The sequence below is a fragment of the Limanda limanda genome, chromosome 20 (genome assembly GCF_963576545.1).
Source record: "Limanda limanda chromosome 20, fLimLim1.1, whole genome shotgun sequence".
NCBI classification, from domain to species: Eukaryota; Metazoa; Chordata; class Actinopteri; order Pleuronectiformes; family Pleuronectidae; genus Limanda; species Limanda limanda.
The window spans coordinates 21,804,389-21,824,936 of record NC_083655.1 but is presented as its reverse complement, the minus strand read 5'-3'; the positions used below and the strand labels follow the sequence as shown (position 1 = coordinate 21,824,936).

Below are 20,548 nucleotides of genomic sequence, written 5' to 3'. Positions count from 1 at the left end.
AGCCACCATCCATCTCCGAAGTGCCCCTGGGTCCTCTGTTAGTCCATTGGCTCCTCAATCACCCTTGATGGCGGCGTTGTTCTGTTCATGGGCTTGGTCAATGGCCATGGCAGAGAAGTCCCTTCTGGACTTGTGGACAACAAATTTTCCTTTGTGAAACTCTCTGGCTACGTCTTGATGCTGCATCTCAAGAGACATCATGTCTCTGAAATGAACTGGAAGCCACCGAGCATAATTTACATTGTTATTCGCGAAGAAGTAGGGGATCAGTTCTGAGAGTGCTTCACGGTACAGGTCGAAGTTTCCTTCCCTGAAGGAGCGTATCAACAGGAGCACGACCAGTTCCATATCCAAAACCAGATCCCAGAACTGGAATTGTGGACGCTCCTCAGGCAAGTGAAAATGTAGAAAAAGACTGATCTAAATAGCCAAAAAGTGTGAAGTTATTCACTTGTGTTTTTTGAAAGTAGAAAAATTTGAATCAGCATGCAAGAAAACATAGAAATCGACACCAAGATCATTGAAATCCATCAAGTACATGCATTTCTATGAGCAAAACCATTTTCGGCAGACGCATTTGGCGTTCATCTTGAAAAATGGCCGCCATCTTGAATTTTTGAATGGCACGTCAGGCAGATTTGTTAAGTAGACCCTTGGGAACCACCATGCCAAATTTGGTGCTTGTATCACATTTTGCACAATTTCAGTGAAAAATTGCTGTTATCTGCCCTACTATAACAGTGAAATCTCAACACACAGATGTCCAGTATCCATAATTACACTCAGAAAACATTGAACATTGACTGTGCATTTAAAAAAAATGTATAAGTAAGACGTTGTTCAAATCAATTAATTATTTCTCAAATTTCACAGACAAATACCTAATGACATCAAATGGGTTTCACTCAGAAGTTATTCCCATGCATTCCAACACCTGTATCTCCAGCTATAATCACTGTTCACTTACATAGAAAATAGAGGATATCTGCTTATGATGAGGATAACTCAAAGGACAAGTGAATTAGAAAGAACATAATTAAACACATTTAAAATAAAGACAACAATTTGGACAATCTTTATTCAAGACATGCCATAATGAGAATAGGGCTACATAAATACAAAAACAACGCGTTCTTCAATTTGTGTTTGGCACATATATGAAAAAAGTGTATCTTCCCTGCTATATTGTTACCATACCACAGCATTATCACCAGCTTCTGTTACAGAAAAGGTCAGCTGGACAAACTCGCTTGCTTTGACCCAACAATGGCTGAGAAGAAACTCTTCACTCTACGTGTCCTGTGGAAGAACTCCAGAGAATTAAGTCCAGCATTTCTGCAGACTTATATATTATAATATTATAAGACTTATATATTAGGTGGCAATTCCGAGAAAGCCTGTGGCAACTCTGGAGCCTCTCACTCTGACATTTGCATTCACACATACACTCTCCACCAGAGAAACTATGGAGACTCAGATTCAGTGCATGTCTGAAGGCAGCTTTAATTGCATAGTTTCCTACCTTAAGAAGGGGGGAAACTATTGGGAAAAATCTGGATCAAACCTGACTGATTTACTGACTGACTAATTGCTGCAGCTCTTATCAAAACCACAATCTGTGGTATTGCTCACGACTACTATCATGATTACAACAAGAAATATTCCAACATGACTCAGTAATGGGTTAGAAGCTCTTGTTTGGCATTAATAAGTATCAGTACAAACATTTGTAACTTAGGAAAAAATGTGAGACATTTAATGTCGGTGGATTTTGAAAACACAAAAGAACCCCATTGAGAGGCCAAAGAGCTCAAATGATTAGAAGGAAGTCATTCTTCTCTTTTCTTCTCATAGCAGCAGTTATTTTGGAGGAGCAGTGCCAAGAACTCTCAGAAAGAAAAGTCAGGCATTGGAAAAAGGGATATAATTCTCTTGATGGAACCATTAAAATTAGCTTCTTAGGGAAAACTCTTCAAGGTAACAATTTGTGCAAGCTTGAATTGAAACCCAGACAAACCCCCTCCCGATTTCCTCTTTGTACCCAAAGGCATTTCCTGATGACAGCACAATAGTGCACACATTTGGAAAATAGGTTAAATGAAGTCATTGCTACTGGCAATACAATTTTAAGAGGGGTTACATAGTTTGAGTCAGGGATTTAGCTACATGGCTCAACCAGGCTGAAACACTGAGTATGATAACAAAATCACCCAAACACAGTGGTTAATCAATATGAAGCTGATTGGTATTTGTCATATCACACATGACTGAGTGCTGAACCAAGGATGAGCAAACAGAGAGGCCACTATTCATTAATATGTAACCACCTCTCAGCTAAAACAACACTCCACATACCACACACTGTGGTGAGGGGAGCCATGTTATCAACTTGGAGTAAAAAGCAGAAGCAACAAGTACATACCAGAAGATAAGAATAGATTAGACTTCAACTGGTACACCAACAGGAACTGTGCTGACAGGCCGACGGCCAATATTCTGTTTTTACCATAACATCATTAAAGCAGGATGAATATAACATAGCAAGTTAACAACTCATAAGCTGTCTTTAATCACAATCAATGAATCAAATTGTATTTGTATAGCCCATATTCACAAATTACAATTTGTCTCATAGGGCTTTAACATGGTGTGACATCCTCTGTCCTTAACCCTCAACAAGAGTAAGGAAAAACTACTAAAAACCCTTTTAACAGGGTAAAATAAGGCGATAAGGCAAAGGGACTCCGGGGAAGGGGTCAATGTCAGAGACATGTATTGATGATAAATGAATTACTCTGATGTGATAATAATTTGAGAAGTGGAAGGAGAAGCTGGAAAGAGAAGCTCCGTGTGTCATGTGTCATAAATTCCCTTTGCACCTTAGTGTCATCAGGTGTTTTTGCCTTTTAATCAATGATACAGGCCGAACTTGAGAGTACACTGAGGCTCAAGGTAAATCTGACTAGCTAGTGGTTTGTATGGCAGTACTATGAAAGCCATGTGGCCCACTCAGTAGATTAGACATCAATACCTCTATGTCTTTTTAAACTAAACACTTCCCAATTTACGTTCTGCCGCACTAATGAATGCATATCGCCAGTTGATGTTATCGACCTTCTAGACCAGAGGTCTTCAACACGGGGGTCCCGCAAAATTTTTGGGTGAGACAATTTTTTTTTTTTTTTATAATTTTGTATTTATTTTCCAACCAATTTTTTTCACACAAATTTAAATGTCCTAAAATACACATTAACATGCATCCAACATATTGTGAGGTTGATATGACCCTCTGCCTGACAACTGCCATCTGTCCAAGGTTAGATAAGTTGTGTGCTACCCATAAAGGTCTGACATCTTACTAATGTGGGAGTATGTGTGCCATCCACAGATGGCTTGAGGATTCACTGTCTCCTCTACATGTATGTTTAAAATAAAAACATGAATCTGTGAATTAATGTAAAAGCTCAGTGTTGTATGCAAGACGTATGTTTATAAAAGGCAGTGGCATGGCCACCCTGTACCTTGCACATGTTTAAATAAAAAACATGAACATATGAAACTGTGTAATATTTGAATAGTTTAGTATTGAATGCACAATAACAGGGTAGCTATGTTTATACATGGCACTAGGCCCAATTCAATATAAAACACAATTTTATACACTATATATAGTATGGGTCCCTGCTCCATCTCTCCACCAGTTTGGGGGTCTTTGGCCTGAAAAACGTTGAATACCCCTGTTCTAGACCTATAGCAGCATAACTAAGAGCAGGTCTAATACAAGCTAGACTGACTTGACTGCCTAGCCCCGACATACGCTAAATTTAAGGCTAACTAGGATACCTAGTTTAATTTAAGGCTAACTAGAATACCAAGTACCTAGGGCTGCTCATTTAATCGAAATATAATCGTGATTACGATTATTGGGTCAAACGATCTCCAAACTACTATAATCGAGTTGAAACGATTATTTGGCATTTTTTTTCTAAAGAGACGCGCATGCGCAATTCAGTCCCTCCCCCAAAGCATTCAGCGCGGCCCCGCTGACCGGCACTCACTCTCAAGCAGCTGTGAAGTGAAGGAGGCGAGTTGTGTGTGTGTTGACCGGAGGTATTTAAAAAACAGCGCGAGTGGAAAACGGCAGAGTGAGGGCAGCTCCGTCTGATCGACTCTTCGCACCACACAGTGTAGCGGCCGCGCAAGTCTATTCTCCAGCGCGCAGCCGCCGGCTGTTCTCTCCGGACCCGCGCGGGTCAGCTCGCGATTCTCCGCTTGTTGTTGTATTGAACCCGTTCAATGTCGGGGTTCGGGGGTAAATGATGATGGTCCTCATAGCCCCCCCCCCACCCCTCTCTCTCTCTCTCTGTGTGTGTGTGCTTGTAGTGGGGGGGGGGGGGGGGACATTTAATAATGAGAGGAAATTTCAACGTTCTCAGTTACAAAGTGTTTTTATGGAGAATGTTGCCATCATTAAGGGTTTGAATAACAAGGCACCGATATCCTGCATGGTTTCACGGAGGAATAAGACACGCAGCCGTAATCGGTGTTTACCGGAACCGGAAGTGACTGGTACTTCCGGTTAGTCATTAAAAAAAATAAGGGCACATATTAATAATCGTTTGAATAATCGTGATTTAGTTTTTGTCCAAAATAATCGTGATTATGATTTTTTCCATAATCGAGCAGCCCTACAAGTACCTATCCAACACCAGTAAATTTAAACATATGTGGACTTATTTCATGAAATTTAACAGCTGTATACTACAAACCCTACATGGATGTGATGATATATATATGAACTCTGGATAGTTCTTGCCGCTTGGGCGAGAGCATAGAGTCGAGAGCTAATGAAAGTGTGTGCGCAAATGTGCCAAGAAGATGACAGCGGACATTTGGGCTAAAAACATGGTGTATGTGACGCCGCAGTTTTTCGGTTGTTTTCTTACATTTGAAGAAGTTGATTCGGCTCCAACACTGTTTACCCCGTAGAATCCCGAAGTGTTTTGTGGACTCAAACACTTCACCCACCTATCCATGAGCTTAGTGGTGAGTTAATGAGTGAATTTTCTTTTTTCTGTGAACTTTCCCTTTCAGTGATGACGGAGAGTCCATTTTGTGCAACAGGGAGCTTGTGGTATAAGAGTCTGAACTTGCTAAAAGAGAATTGATGTCACTAAAGGTTCCAATGCACACAAAGTAAACATTAGGCTGAGAGAGAAGTGTATATGGGTTGAGTAAGAAGCCTGTTCAACGTGCATTAGATTCATCCTAACAGTGCCAGTTGCTGATAGCAAAATTCCCAAACAGAACACCTTTGACGCCATTTACAGCTAAACAGGTTCAGGATAGGAACCAAATCGACCTATTCGACATGACAGGGTGGAAAGTTAAACATGGGAGAGCGGTCTACAAATATGTCCTTATTAAACGTCTGATAGAGATTAAAGGAGCAGCAATGACAAATAAATTGATAATAGTAATGGTATGTGAGTAGGTGTATTGTACATCCAGCAGTCTTGTTGTAATCATAGTCCACTATCAGCTGCCACCATGATCAGGATCGACCATCATGATCCACGCTCAGCTGCCACCAACACTCACAAAAACCTTAGCTGAACTTGAACTGTATGTTCTTAAGGGATGGAAAATGAAAATTCACTCATTATCTACTCACCACTATGCCAATGGAGGGGTGAGTGAAGTGTTTGAGTCCCAAAAACACTTTTGGAGTCTCAGGGATAAACAGTGTTGCAGCCAAATCGGATGCAATTGAAGCTACTGGTGATACATTTTTCAAATTTAAAAAAAACACAACATGTCTCTATTATGCTTGTGTGGTGTCATCCAAGTGTCCACATTCATATTTAACTCGAAACGGCGTCGTTTACAACATGTGTTGAGCCTAAAAGTAGACCGATATCCTCAGCAGAGCTGCGCTCGTGGTCACGCACACACAAGCTTTTGTCCAAGGTCACACATAGGGTCGGCAGGGTTCGCGTTAGCATCAGTTGCAGTTTTTAGGCATTAAACATGATGTAAATTACGCAGTTTCAAGTTGAATAGGAATGTCAGAACATTGGATGACACCACAAGAGAAGTATGGAAGCATATTATGTTTTTTTCCTGTTGTTTTTATTACATTTGAAAAATGAATCCCCAGTGACTTCAATTGTACTCAACCTTTCTAAATGTAAAAGCTATTAAATTTGCAGGAAATCATGTATTATGTTTGTAGTAGGCAACTGCTATCATGTTTGAGGGATTATTACATTAAAAGCTGCAAAATGGCACTTCTAAGTTGGTTAAACCTGCTGCTGTGATGAAAACTGGTACTAGCAAACACTGTTCTAGAATATTTTACACTGATACTAGGTGTAAACTATTGACCTGAGCATTTAGCTATTATCTGAACTGTTATTAAATCAATCGCGGATAAAATAAATTCATTTAAAATATTCTACTTTGGCTGTGATACAGCCACCTCCCCTGTCTGTAATCCTGAGCAATGCCCTACCCCCAACATTATAAGATTTGCTGCATGTCATGAGCAATAGACTATCAACACTGGCAGCTACTCTATACAGACTGGGAAAGAAAAATGCTGGCAGAGTGGAGAAGCAGTGACGTGTGTCGAAAGTAAGACATGCGTAATCCTGTGCCACTGCACTTTACTTATAACATTTCATACAACCACTTCAGTGAAAAGGTGTTTTTAATGTTCATACTCAGCATTTTTTTTATTTTGTTAAATTATTTTATTCTATTGCCTTTTTATATTTCTTTATTCTCTTGTCTACCTTGTGACGTGCCTGCTGCTGTAACAATTGAATTTATCCGGTGTGTGGATCAATAAAGTTTGATCTTATCTTAAATTAAATCAGCTCCACTGCACTGAGGCGCATTGCTCCGCTGGTCAACAAGTGACTCTGCTCCTCTGACGTTGTCTAATTGCTCATACTTGGAACCGATCTTTATAAAAATCTGCTGAATTAATATTTATGTTCCTGGATAAACGGGGCGTCGCTTCTTCTGTAACAAAGAAGTAAAAGTCCTCTACGTGTCAAAATAACTTGTGATCCGCGATGGTGTTTGTTAGGTCTGCATGATATATCAAAAATCTATCGACATCACAATATCAACGATAAACTTATCGCAAAAGACGGCAAAAACTGCATTAATTGGTGTTTCATGCGCCATGCATTCACACTCTGCATGTCAATATATTTGGCTAATCAGATAGAGCCCTGCTGCCCTAGATGATAAATTAAAGACATTCAGATCACTGACAGGTTTTTCTGTCCGGAAGAAGAGAATAGAGAGAAAACAGAGAATTTGAAAACAGAGATTGAGGCGGTGAACATGTGTGCACACACAAACACACCTGCGCAGTATATATCATCAATCAAAGGTTGTTGGGCTGGTTGCTGATTGGACAATTCTAGCATATCCCCCAATCCTAATCTGAACGTAAACTGTCGACCTAGAGAGTCGATAAAAGAAGGAGAGAGCTTTGAGTGCTTGTGGAGAATCAGTAGGTAAAAATCTGCTGTACTAAAGCAAATATCTAAATTAACGGGATGGATACAGAGCAGTAAAAAAAACACAGACACTTGCAAACCGAAAGCAATAAATACATTCGGGTCCGTAACTTTTCAACCAGTGTCCGCCTATGGTCTTCTCCAATGCTTCATACATTCTGCTTTCACTTGCAAGCTATCCCAATGGCATCTTTATATTTTTTGTTTTATTTGATTTGATCAAACCTAGCTCTTAGTAGAAGTTAATTAAATATAGGCCCTACTCATTACAGTCCTCTTAGTCACAAGTGAGTCTGTCCATGTACTTAAGTATGATGCAATTTGGTCCTCTGTCAGGAAAGTTGTTTGTCTTTCTCTGCCAACCCCTCACACTCAAAAATCTGTTTCCTGGATGCAACAGCCATTTGCCCACCTACTGGTTAAGAGAACAAAAGGGGGTGAAAACAAAGAGAAGAAATCAGTAGTATTGTCTGCTGTGTGCTGATCACAAAAAATCTCATCACACTTTTACAAAAAAGGGAAGTCCATCACATCAGGTCATCGCTTCATCTAGTGTCTGGCAGAAAACGTACAGCATTGATAAAATGGATAAAAAAACAGTATTTGTACAAACTATACCACAAAGATTTACAAAACTGAGATAAAACTTCCATTTGTAACAAAAGCAACAATCTAAAATAGTTAATTAAATAAGGCTCCCAGCTATAAAAGCAGCGGACTGAGATCTCGAATTTACTAGACTTGAGCCAGAAAGTTCTGTCATTCCTCCCCTGACCCTTGGTTGACTGACTCGGTTCGGATGACCTGCTCACTTACCAATATCTTCTCTCCTCATTCTCTGCAGCCAAAAGCACTTTTTACCAATCAAAAATTCGATCCTCATTTCCAACCCCATAAAACCCTTCTCCATATTTTCCAATCTCCTTGACCCCCCAGTCCCCCTCCCCCTTCCACCCTTCTACCAAGTGACTTTGTCAACTACTTTACAAAAAAAATAGATGACAAACGCTCCTCATTTTCAAATCCACATTCTGTAACTACCTTGCCACCAACTTCATCTTCATCCCCTTCTCTTTCACCTCTCTGTCTCTCAATCAAGTTTTTACCCTGGTAACCTTCCCCCGCCCAACCACCTGCCCCCCTTAACCCCATCCCTTCTCACATTCTCCAGTCTATTGCTCCCAACAGTCTTCCCTTTCTCACCCATCTCATTAACACTTCCCTGTCAACTGTCTGTTTCCCTAAAGGCTCCAGTATGCTACTCCGAAGCGCGCGCAGAGACAGAAGGATCCCACGGACTTTTTCATTTATGCTTTTCCAACGACTGTATGTCTGAAAACAATTCACTGCCAAACAGTAGGTGGCGCAAAGGAAGACGAGCTTAGAGAAGCCTACCTCTATTGCATAGAAGAAGTCCACGTGTGTTTATTTTCCTGCTCCCGGCTTTCCTCACACACAGTGAACGGTGGCAACTAACAGAACTAAATAAAGTGACACCCAGCGGGTCAAAATGCTGATGTTATCGTTTCTTAGCGCAGCAGTTCCCCGGTCTTGTTTCCGAACAGTGTTGCTAATTCCACGGCTTGAAGCTACACGGAGGCAGCTAGCTTCTTCCACACACAGTCAGCAGGGACTCCCGATACTAACTACTACCCAGTGTTTGCTTCTAACCTGACGGTGTTTGAGAAACAGTGTCATGATAGCAGTGGAATTAATGTCGTGACAGCGGGTTTTTGCGCTGTTACCACCGCAGTTAGCATGGTGGCTAGCACGCTAGCGCCGTTATGACAGGGCGTTATAACGGTATGTTACCGTACACACATGTCGTTAGTGCTCCAACCAGCCACCGTCAGCCGGACACCTCTGCTAGCTTAACACACTTGTCACATTAATCGTAGTTGTGTTTAGGTATTGTGATATAGGGAAAGAAACAGGAAGTTTGAGGTCCGGAAATTATGTATGTTCCGAAATGCTGTCGTTAGCGGACCAATCACAGCCAAGGGCTGTCCCTAGGCTCTCCGAAATGCCCACGGATACTTAGAAAAATCAGAGGTGCACGAAAAGCTCTCCGAGGCGCTCGGAGAGGGCGTTTCTCTGTCCGTTTCAGTCTGTGTCAGTAAAAACGGAGAAGCCGCCAGCTGCTGCCTATATATAGCCTTAACTCTCTGAAGGAGGCAGGAGTAAACGCTCTCCTGAAGACCCCCCCCCCCCCCAACCCGTCTGAGGTAAAAAACTACAGACCTGTCTCTCTTCTTCCCTGTCTTTTCAAAGCACTCAATCGTGCTCTCTTTAATCAACTCTCATCCTATCTTCATCAGAACAACCTTCTTAATCCTCACCAGTCTGGTTTCAAGGCAGGTCAATCAACTGAGACTGCCCTCCTTGCAACTTCACACTGCTAGAGCAGCCTCTCTCTCCTCTGTCGTTATCCTTCTGGACCTTTCTGAAGCATTTGACACAGTTAACCACTAGTTCCTTATTTCGGAGGTGGAGGCATATACAACTACATAAATTAGTCTTTAAAGAAGCTATGGGTATTGCTCGTCACTTCTCTACTTCTATGGAGGTTCTGATAACACAGAGACCATTGTACACACTAAGGAGTGGGGGTGGAAAGGACAACAACCATCATAGCTGCTGTCACTATATAATTGCTAACTGGAGGTGTACTACTGCTCGATAGAAAGCTTGGTGACATAAATGCTCATAAGCTATACCAGGAATTATATTTACATAGCACCGTGTTCCAAAGCCCACTAAATCTCCAGACATTGCTTTTTCCACACACAAATGTAAAAACTCTTACATACTTAATTTAAACTCATTAACATGTTTATTCCACAAAGCATTTCTAATGGTGAGCTAGAACGTACTCATAGCTTAAACACCTCTACTATCCAGGCTTGAAGCACAGTCAAAAGACAACTAAACAGAGTAAAAAAAAGCCATGGGGATGGGGTCCTGATCAAGGGGTTTGTGCTAAAGAATTTCAGGAATGTGATGTGCACAGCTCAGAGAGGAGCATGGATTACTGATCATGCATTATGCAATGGAACACAGATGGGCCCCTGCCTGTCCTATACCTTTTGTTTTATGCACTCTTTGACAGAGGACATTTCACTGCAATTAATGGAGCATATGTTGTGGAGGAAAATCAGTCATTACAATTTGGAGACAAATGTAGAATGCTGTTACCTTGAAATGGAAAACAGGAGTTTGAATCTCAAAGTCAAGAATTCGGTTGAATGTATCCAGCTTCATACTCGAATACTTTATAAGGAAGAATAAAGCCAGGCCAAGAGTGGACACAGGACACGGGATTTCAGCATTTTTTTTTTATCAATTTTTTAAGTTTAAGTGCACTTAACTAAAGCACTGTTATGATTTATGCTTTTGAAAATATTAAAATGTTGGCAGTAGGGCTGTGGGATAATCTCAAATACCAAGAGAGACTATTTTATATAGCCTACATATAATGATCCATATAGTTTCAGTATAGTTTTAACTATTCTTCAACATGAAATTGTGAACAGAAGAATCACCGTGCTGTTTGACATGATTCGTTCACAAGCACGATAAGAGGTTAGTGGTAAATGCGTATTTAATAGATATGGTCTGCAACATACATTTGCAAAGTACAATTTCTGGTCCCTGAAATACTGCCAGACGTACCATAAGCAAAGTTCAAAATTCCCAGCCAAGGGGTATCCCTAGGCTCTCCGACATGCCGACGGATAGTTAGAAAAATCAGAGGTGCACATACAGCTCTCCGAGGTGCTGGGAGATGGCGTTCCACATCGGCGAAGGCATTCCCAGGTGTCTGTCTCCGTCATAACAGAGTAGCATATATCGGCCTTTAGAATCAAAACATTTCCACACCTCTAACATTCCCTCTTCTCAATCATCTTGATGCAAATTTCTTGTCTGCAACCGTGTGAGCCCAATACAAAACCATAGACGTTTTTCTGTTGTCACACAGTCGTATCTAGCAGTGGTATGTTTCGATTAATTTCCATATTCTCTTCAAATGTTATTATGGTTCAAAATGAATAAGATCACTCTTACAATACATAAGGCGACGCAAGTTGATGTTAACACAAACAGTTATACATACATTTTATTCTGGACAACGTGTAAATGGCAAAAACTCCATCAACAATCCTACATTGGATCTAGTATGTGGAACAGATCCCTGGGAACAGCACCAGACAAACTGAAGCGGATCTGATGTCACTCCTTGAAACTCCTTGCTCAAAAACCTTTACCAACATACAACAGTGCCCTAGGATTATTGTCGACATACAATTTGCAGTTAAAAGTTCAGTCCCCCCCTATGAAACAATGAATCAATTGCATGCAAAAAGTCAATTTAGTGGAGCTTCTAATCACATTAGACAAACTTCATTGTGAGTCATGATACTGTGGATGTCCCATTGTTGTCTGAGCACTATTTCCAGAACAGTTACTAATTGGACTTTGTGGTTAGATTGTTTTCTCAATGGCTTTTGCCAAGGTCAAGACTAAGCTTTGAGTGCATCTCCAGTTAAGCTCATAAAACTTAGTATAACAAACAAATAAACAGCCCTCTTCAACCTTTAAGCTTCAGCCCCTTGTTTTTGAAAAGTATTTTCCACTACATTTCACCTCTTTAAAAACATTTTAACAAAGATTACGTTATAATCTTTATTAAAGTAGGATTCAGAGCAGTGCTGTGGTATTTGTCTGTCCGCTCAAATTTGAGCAAGATATACCAAATAAGCTGGCAACTAGGGGTGCAACGATTAGTCGACGTCGTCGACAAAAATCGATGACCAAAATAGTCGCCGACGAATTTACTCGTCGATGATTCGTTGGTTACGTCATAGCGCGTGTTTCTCGTGCAGCGCACCGGTACTTAACGTTGTTTTACCGGAGGTGCTGATGGAAGTAGCTGAGGAGTGAGCCATCTCGCTCCCTTCCTATCTCTGAAAGTCGCGCATGTGCAATAGCGATAAAACACGGACCGATGTCGGCGTCTGCTGCCGCGCACCAGGAAGTAAAAAGTTCGGGAGATCTTCACTCTTAACAGCCCGAAAAAATCTACCTGCAGTATCTGTGCGGCGGACCTGCTCTCCATGGAAGCATGACACGCGCATGTGAGGAGGAGGCGTGTGTGACATCGTAACGGAGACGATGCAGACTCGCCTCTGTCAGACGTTATATATAAACGTATATACCTGCGCGCATTCTAGAATCCATTACAAAAATATGGTTTAAACTTTTTATTAACGAGTTTAAAAGCGAAATGTTATCCTATTGCCTGACAAACGTCTTGTTTTAATCAAAATGATTTAGTCTGAAGAAGACTGTAGTTTCGTTTGTTGATGTTTTTATTAATGTTATTTTCCCTGTCCTTTTTTGTTAACACGAAAAATGGATACTTGATTTTTAATTAATTTTTTTTATTAGCACTTTGCCAGTCCTTGGTTTTAAATGGACAAAAACTTGATTTGTCTTTGCTTTTGTGTCAACTGTACCCTTATATGCAACAAAGTTTATTAAAAGACATTTTTTTTAATGAAGTATTGATCTTTATTGTCTTTATTTTCAGTCATCACATGCCTCGAACAACCTCAAGCTAAATTTAAAAGCTGTTTGCTAAATAAGAGCAATTGAGAATTTGTGTCATTCATAATCCGATTAGTCGATTAATCGTTTCAATAATCGGTGACTAATCGACTATCATAATAGTCGTTAGTTGCAGCCCTACTGGCAGCATGGTAAAAATCTGCCTATATACTAGGGCTGCTCGATTATGGAAAAAATCATAATCACGATTATTTTGGACAAAAACTAAATCACGATTATTCAAACGATTATTAATATGTGCCCTTATTTTTTTTAATGACTAACCGGAAGTACCAGTCACTTCCGGTTCCGGTAAACACCGATTACGGCTGCGTGTCTTATTCCTCCGTCAAATCCTTAATGATGGCAACATTCTCCATAAAAACACTTTGTAACTGAGAACGTTGAAATTTCCTCTCATTATTAAATGTCCCCCCCCCCCACTACAAGCACACACACACAGAGAGAGAGAGAGAGAGAGAGAGGGGTGGGGGGGGGGCTATGAGGACCATCATCATTTACCCCCGAACCCCGACATTGAACGGGTTCAATACAACAACAAACGGAGAATCGCGAGCTGACCCGCGCGGGTCCGGAGAGAACAGCCGGCGGCTGCGCGCTGGAGAATAGACTTGCGCGGCCGCTACACTGTGTGGTGCGAAGAGTCGATCAGACGGAGCTGCCCTCACTCTGCCGTTTTCCACTCGCGCTGTTTTTTAAATACCTCCGGTCAACACACACACAACTCGCCTCCTTCACTTCACAGCTGCTTGAGAGTGAGTGCCGGTCAGCGGGGCCGCGCTGAATGCTTTGGGGGAGGGACTGAATTGCGCATGCGCGTCTCTTTAGAAAAAAATGCCAAATAATCGTTTCAACTCGATTATAGTAGTTTGGAGATCGTTTGACCCAATAATCGTAATCACGATTATATTTCAATTAATTGAGCAGCCCTACTATATACACATTACAGAAGATCATATGCAAATTGATCCCCAGTAACGCACAAATAATCGATGTGGTTTAAGAAGTTGGTGCTACTTTTTCTCACAAGCTACATAGTTCAAATTCTGATGGTCCCATTTTATATTTCTTAAGATAAGCATCTTAAATGATTGATTTGATATGACTAAAAGAATGATGAATGATTCTCCTGAAACTCGCTTGGTATCATTAGAAGAGTCCTCAGTGTCTGTGAATCATTAAAAAAAATTATGATTTTCGGTCACAGACACACTTATGTTGCACAATGTTACACACGTTATTTGTGAGAGCTGATTTGCCTACCAATATCAATCAATCAATCAATCAAGTTTTATTTGTATAGCCCACATTCACAAATAACAATTCGTCTCATGGGGCTTTAACATTGTGTGACATCCTCTGTCCTTAACCCACATCCTCTGTCCTTAACCCAATATATCAAATACAACAGTCAACACTGGATATGAAAGGGAGCTGCACCTAGAATGTTTTCTCCTGAGCTTCAACAACAGATCTGTTATTGAGAGAGCTAACTAAATATTTATTTTTTTCCTTCATCTGAATGTCAGAACCCAAGAGTCATGAGTGCATCCAACAAATTTTTGCACATTAGCACTGTAATTTTCTCTCATATATGGAGTGAGATGCTGCCCTGCAGAACACAGCCTTAGTTAAAGACGGCAGCGCAGCAAATATATGAGGCTGTGGTGGACAAATACATTAACTATCTACATCAAACAAAGACGACACTGGAATCTTCCACTAATCTATGTGTTCAGAGACGAAATGACTCATTTCCCAAGTGGCAGTTCTACCTCTGAAAGTTCAGATGAGTCACTTCCTGTCAGGGGAATATTTTCCACAGTGACCTTACACATGCTTGAGATTTCAATGGAATGACCACTCACAGGCAACTCTACTGTATTACTACTGCATCACTCTTCTGTTTCTCTTCTAGCCTGTTATTTCAGTTCTGTCTAAAATACCATAGAAGGCTTGACTTAAAAAAATATTGCAACTTTATACAAAAAGAAGCAAGGAGCCTGCTTGTATGAAGCTAGAATAACGTGGATAGTTGCTTGACTAATGATACATATTGTAAAAGGGATGGAGGAAAAAAACTGCGTCACAGCTATGTTACGGTTTGTAGTATTATATTTTAAGAGGCTTGACTACATTGTGCATCAATAGGTGTTAAAATGTCTAAGATCAAAATTATGCCTCCATTTTCTCAGGCTGCGATGCAACTTAAAGGGCCCATATTTTACACCTTTCTGGGATTTAATATTAGGTATAAGTACCCCGAAAATGATATATCAGTGGTTTGGAGTCGAAAATACTGCTGCAATGTGTAATTCCATGTCCTGTCTTCTGCCTCTCTCTGGAGCAGCAGACAGGACACTGTTTTCGCCTGCCTCTTGAGCCCCTCCTCTGATTGGCTGACTGCACTTTGAGTGGCACGCTACTAGGCCTATCACCGGTCTCCTTCTGGCGCATTCACTCTGGTAAACACAGCTGAAAGTTGTTATGTTTACAGTTATAGAAGACCAGCCACATATTTCCAGTCGGTAACAACTGGATGTTTCTGGACTGTAAGTTCCACCGTCCTCATGTTTGTTAAAGTTTTAGCAGGACAGCCGGCCAATGTAGGAGTAACATCCCAAGTTACGGTACAAAGTTTCCGTCCCGAGATACAATAGGGAGTTTCAGTCCGAGTAAGATTAAGATACAGATTAAGATACATTTATTTGTCCCATACACATGCACAGACATGCACACGCACACTCATGCAAGGAGGGAAATTTAACCTCTGCTTTTAACCAGAGGTGTAAAAAGTACTGAAATATTGTACTCAAGTAAAAGTACCTTTTCTTTTTTACTTAAAAGTACAAGTAAAAGTACCCATCTAAAAATCAACTCAAGTAAAAGTAAAAAGTAGTTCATTTAAAATGTACTTTAAGTAAAAGTTACTTAGTTACTTCCAAAAACTTGATGGGGGCCGATCCTATACAGTGCAAAAAAGGACAAGGGGTCATAAATCCAATCCAAAAACAGTTATTTTTAATTAAAGGAGAATCTTTACAAATATAAGTGGAATGACATTGTCAAACATGTCAAACATTTAACACGTCAACACAACATTTAAGAACTTTTGGGAGGACATGTCAAGACATGAACCACATGACAGCCAAAATAAAAAGTTAAAATGCCGCTGTCCCACTGTATATGTAAACTTTTGGTTAAACTTTGGTCCACCCTTTAGAGCACTAGTCTACAAACATCTTGCTGAGATGTGGCCACGGGTTTTCTTCATCTGCTTTTATCTCAACTGGCGGAAAGTTCGATGCTTCCGCTTGTTGGTCGTCCGCAATATCATACTTCTCTAGCTCTCCTGTAGGGATGTCACGAGAACCGATACCTACGATACCTTTCGATACTAACATAACAAAACGATGCCGATGCCCAAGTTTTTGAAGTACCGTAGGCACCGTCAGCTTCGATGCCAGCAGCTGTTAGCAACTTAGCATTAGCATCGGTGCTGCGCCAGTCGACGTTTACATTCTGAAAACCAAGACGGCAACTGCGGCTGCAGCGTTCGCCCCACCTCGACTTGTTTATTAAAAAGGCACAAAGAGTCGTGTATGGAAGTATTTTGCGTTTGAAGCCGGGTTTACACCGGACACGGAAGCAACGCCGCCGCTCCGCGCTAATCCTTAGCGCGCCGGCACAATGTTGTTTACACCGGAAGCTGAAGCGGCGCATGGGAGTGGATGGGAGCCAGCTGTTATTTAAGGCTTGGTGCTGCGCTTACGAGTCGCTTTGGCGTCGCTTCAGCGTCCGGTGTAAACCCGGCGTGAGGCAGATGTATCATTTAATGCATAACATGTCTCACAACAAAGCGTCACTCACATGCGACCGCAACTACCGTATAACCCTCAGTATATGCGCAGCGCAAGCACATTGAATTACCGTATATGACATTAACAACATCCAAATAATGCACTTTTTTTTTACCGTGGTATCGAAATTGGCATCGAGAATCGTGTTATTTTACTGGTATTGGCACCGACTACTGAATTTTTGTTATCGTGACACCCCTCCTCTCCTGACATCGACTCCATCATCCACTCTATGCAGCATCTACCACCAGTGTTGTGCAAGTTCACACCTCTCATGAACTAGTTCAAAGTTCAGTTCATACCAGTAAACATGAATAGTTTGCGTTCATAGTTCACCATTTAAATTCTGAACTAGTTCATAGCTCAGTTCATTTCATAGTTTTGAGTTGGAAAGTGAGAATGAAAGACTTAACTTGTTTTTTAAAGAAAACTTTATCCATCACTACCCCTTGCCTTAAACTGTACTTCATATGTATCAGTTACTAGAATAAATGTTTTTTTAATTTTGTTTTATTATTGCTAATTTTCCCTGTTTATTTATTCATACCCTGCAAACAAAAGGCACAACAAATCAAAGTTTTTATACATTTATTTTGAAATTGTTGTTTTTATTTTGAAACGGCACTTCCTGAATAATACGGAAAAGATCGCGAGGTGTGCCTCGCGCACAACACTGTCTAACTGTTTTTTTTTTACTCAGTAAGGTATGTAATTTCTAATGTAGCGAAGTACAATACCTCAGTCAAAATCTACTTAAGTAAAAGTAAAATTACCCATTTCAAAAACTACTCAAAAAATTACAAAGTACACAAAAAAACTACTCAATTACAGTAACGTGAATAAATGTAATTCGTTACTTAACACCTCTGCTTTTAACCCATCTGGTGCAGGACACACAGAGCAGTGGGCAGCCATGTACGGCGCCCGGGAGCAGATGTTGGGGAGTAAGGTGCCTTGCTCAGGGGCACTAGACAGGGTAGGGAGAATCCTCTTGGATTTTTGGAAAGATCAATCCAGGTTCGTCTTTTTGTTGTTTCTCTGAGGAGTCGAACCAGAGACGAACCAGAGACCTTTTCTGCCCATAGTCTAAGTTTCTGCCACTAGTCCACCGCCTCTCCAACGAGTAACGGCTAGGTTACTCGGTACTGAACACAGCAACACGGCACGTCAGAAGACATAAAGCGTAACCGCTGGTCTTGAACAGTAACGTTCTTCAGAGGAATGTGCACCTTCTCACCTTGTTTCTTCACTGTGGTTTGTTGTGGTTAGCCTGTGGTAGCTAACAAGCTGCTAGCTAAGAAACATTTCTGCTTTGGTTCGCGTTCGGTGTGGAGGGATGGAGGTGGATGTGACGGGGAGCGGGGGTGGTGGGTTCGGAGGCTGGACTGGTACCGGCAGGGTGGGGCTAAGGGAAGAGTGAGATCCCAAATGACTCATACGGGGGAGGAAGTACGAAATAAGACTTTTCCATAACATATTTCTTAGAATGGACTGAGTGAAAAAGTCTGTGGAGTGACTGTTATAATGCTTTGGGGGTCCCTACTGACCCCCTTCAAGTAATTACGTATAGTAAAAGCCCAGAAAATGTGATTTACAGAATATAGGGCCCTTTAATGTATACAAAAAATACATAACTGCCATGGCTGTCTAGATGGCAATTTTAATAAAATTATTTAACATGTATGGAATCGATTAAGAGCAGAAATGCTCAATGTTCTGCTGCAAGAAGAAACACCACAACTATCGTCTTCTGATCATTTTAAACTGTCTAATATACACAGCCACGTTTAAAATCCCCATCATCTAAGAATACTGAGGAAGGGGCTTTAAAATGTGACGTTAACAAACATCAAAATTTAGCCAACTCTTTCCAGGAGGTACAGCAGTCATCTAGTAATGTGAAGGTTCATATTTCGAGTTTGGCTTTTATACATTTTTGTTCATTGATATTATACTAACAAACGATTTCAAGTTGAGGTAAATTGCTTTAAATGTTAAGCTGTTACACTGCTTCACGTGTAAAAATGCGAATGTGCAGAAACATCAAACTTGATGACAAAGAAAACTTCAGTTGTGGTAAATACATTTATGTTTTTTGTTCTGAAACAGCTTTAAGTAGGTAAATGGCATGAAGCTGCGTAGCACCCTAATGCACTTCGGGCAGTTCTTTTAACATAGAATCACATTAAAGTGTGTCCATATTCCATGAGCAAGGCACACACCAGCAGCTGGTGCAGAATCCTTCCTGCGCAGACAATGAGTTCACATAGAAACTGCGTCATAACAAACATCGTTTAGTGTTTAAACGACGTTAGACTGTGCATTATAACATCACAATAACTGGGTTTAATCCTTAAATACGGTTAAACTTGCTCTCGTGACCTAATCCATAAAAAAGTAGGCTTTCATGATAGGCTAAGGAGATTCTATTGTGTCAGTCGAGTGTGTTGAATATTCTCTGTAAACACGCTTTACTGGTCTGCAGCCTTTTAGACAATAGTCGCTGGAGCTAACTTTAACTTGACCCAGACTCCATTCAACTCTGCACGGAGGCCTGCAGCAGAACCTCCGCATCACTAAATGTGCACATTCCAATCTGCTCTCTTTGTTTGCCTGTTGTTACATTTGAAGGTTAATCTCTACTCAGTGCGTTCTCTTTCTGTATATCAGTCAACAGCCGAGCTGAGACCGGCAGAAAAAAATCGGGAAAGTTTACTTATCGTGTGCTTCAGGCGAGCGGACATGAAAGAGGCGCCGTGCCGAATAAAGCAGGGTTGCTTTTCTCAAAGTGGAGAAAGACCGGGAGGAAACTGTTAGAGAGTGTGAAGTTAGAAACGCGTACGCAAAGCCCCTGGTTTCCCTCTCAGACAAAAGGGGAAAAGTCGCTTACTTTGCTTCTGACTTCAGCTGACAATCCGTAGGCTGGCCCCTTGTTGAAACTAGTCATTTTGTTGGTTTGTCCCGCGTGAAGCCAGAGGAATATCCTGAGCTACAGTGCAGCACAGAGCCGTGTGGAGAAGAGTCCTCTCAGGCAGCAGCTGGCGGCCTCTTCTACTGCAGACTGTTCCGTGGAGTTTACAGAGAGGAGGGTCTCACACAGCGAAGAGGGTCTCACACTGTGGGACATTTCAGTGTTTGCTGAAAAAACATAGTCAAATGATTGACGCAGACGAAGCAGCCAATCAAAGAAGACGATTTGTCTCGGGCCACTCCCTCTCCAGATGCTCTCCACCACAGAAGTACAGAAGAGACAGTACAACACTGATCCACAATTATTTATAACAACATGAACGCACTTCTGTAAACTGGGCATGGATGAACTGCTGCTGATTCAAAGGCTGCAGAGGTGGGCATTAGAGTTTGATTTTTTCAGGCAAACATGTCAGGGAAATCGACAAAATCAGGAGCAGTTTGGTTGAATGAGATGCTGAATTAATTATCAACATACTCTTTATTATATCCGGAAATAAAATGTTACATTTTCAAATATTTAATTTCTTAAAGAATGTGTAGTTTTTGCCT

General features: G+C 41.0%; 1 protein-coding gene across 1 annotated transcript in view; it reads right to left on the bottom strand.

Moving 5' to 3' along the window:
* Nucleotides 1–20,168, bottom strand: part of cnn3a (calponin 3, acidic a) — a 29,418-nt gene extending 9,250 nt beyond the window's left edge. The window contains exon 1 of the mRNA XM_061093683.1: nt 19,917–20,168. Coding sequence (XP_060949666.1) covers nt 19,917–19,973 — 57 coding nt within the window. The 5' untranslated portion in view covers nt 19,974–20,168. The remainder of the gene's footprint in view (nt 1–19,916) is intronic.
* Nucleotides 20,169–20,548: the final 380 nt, after the last annotated feature.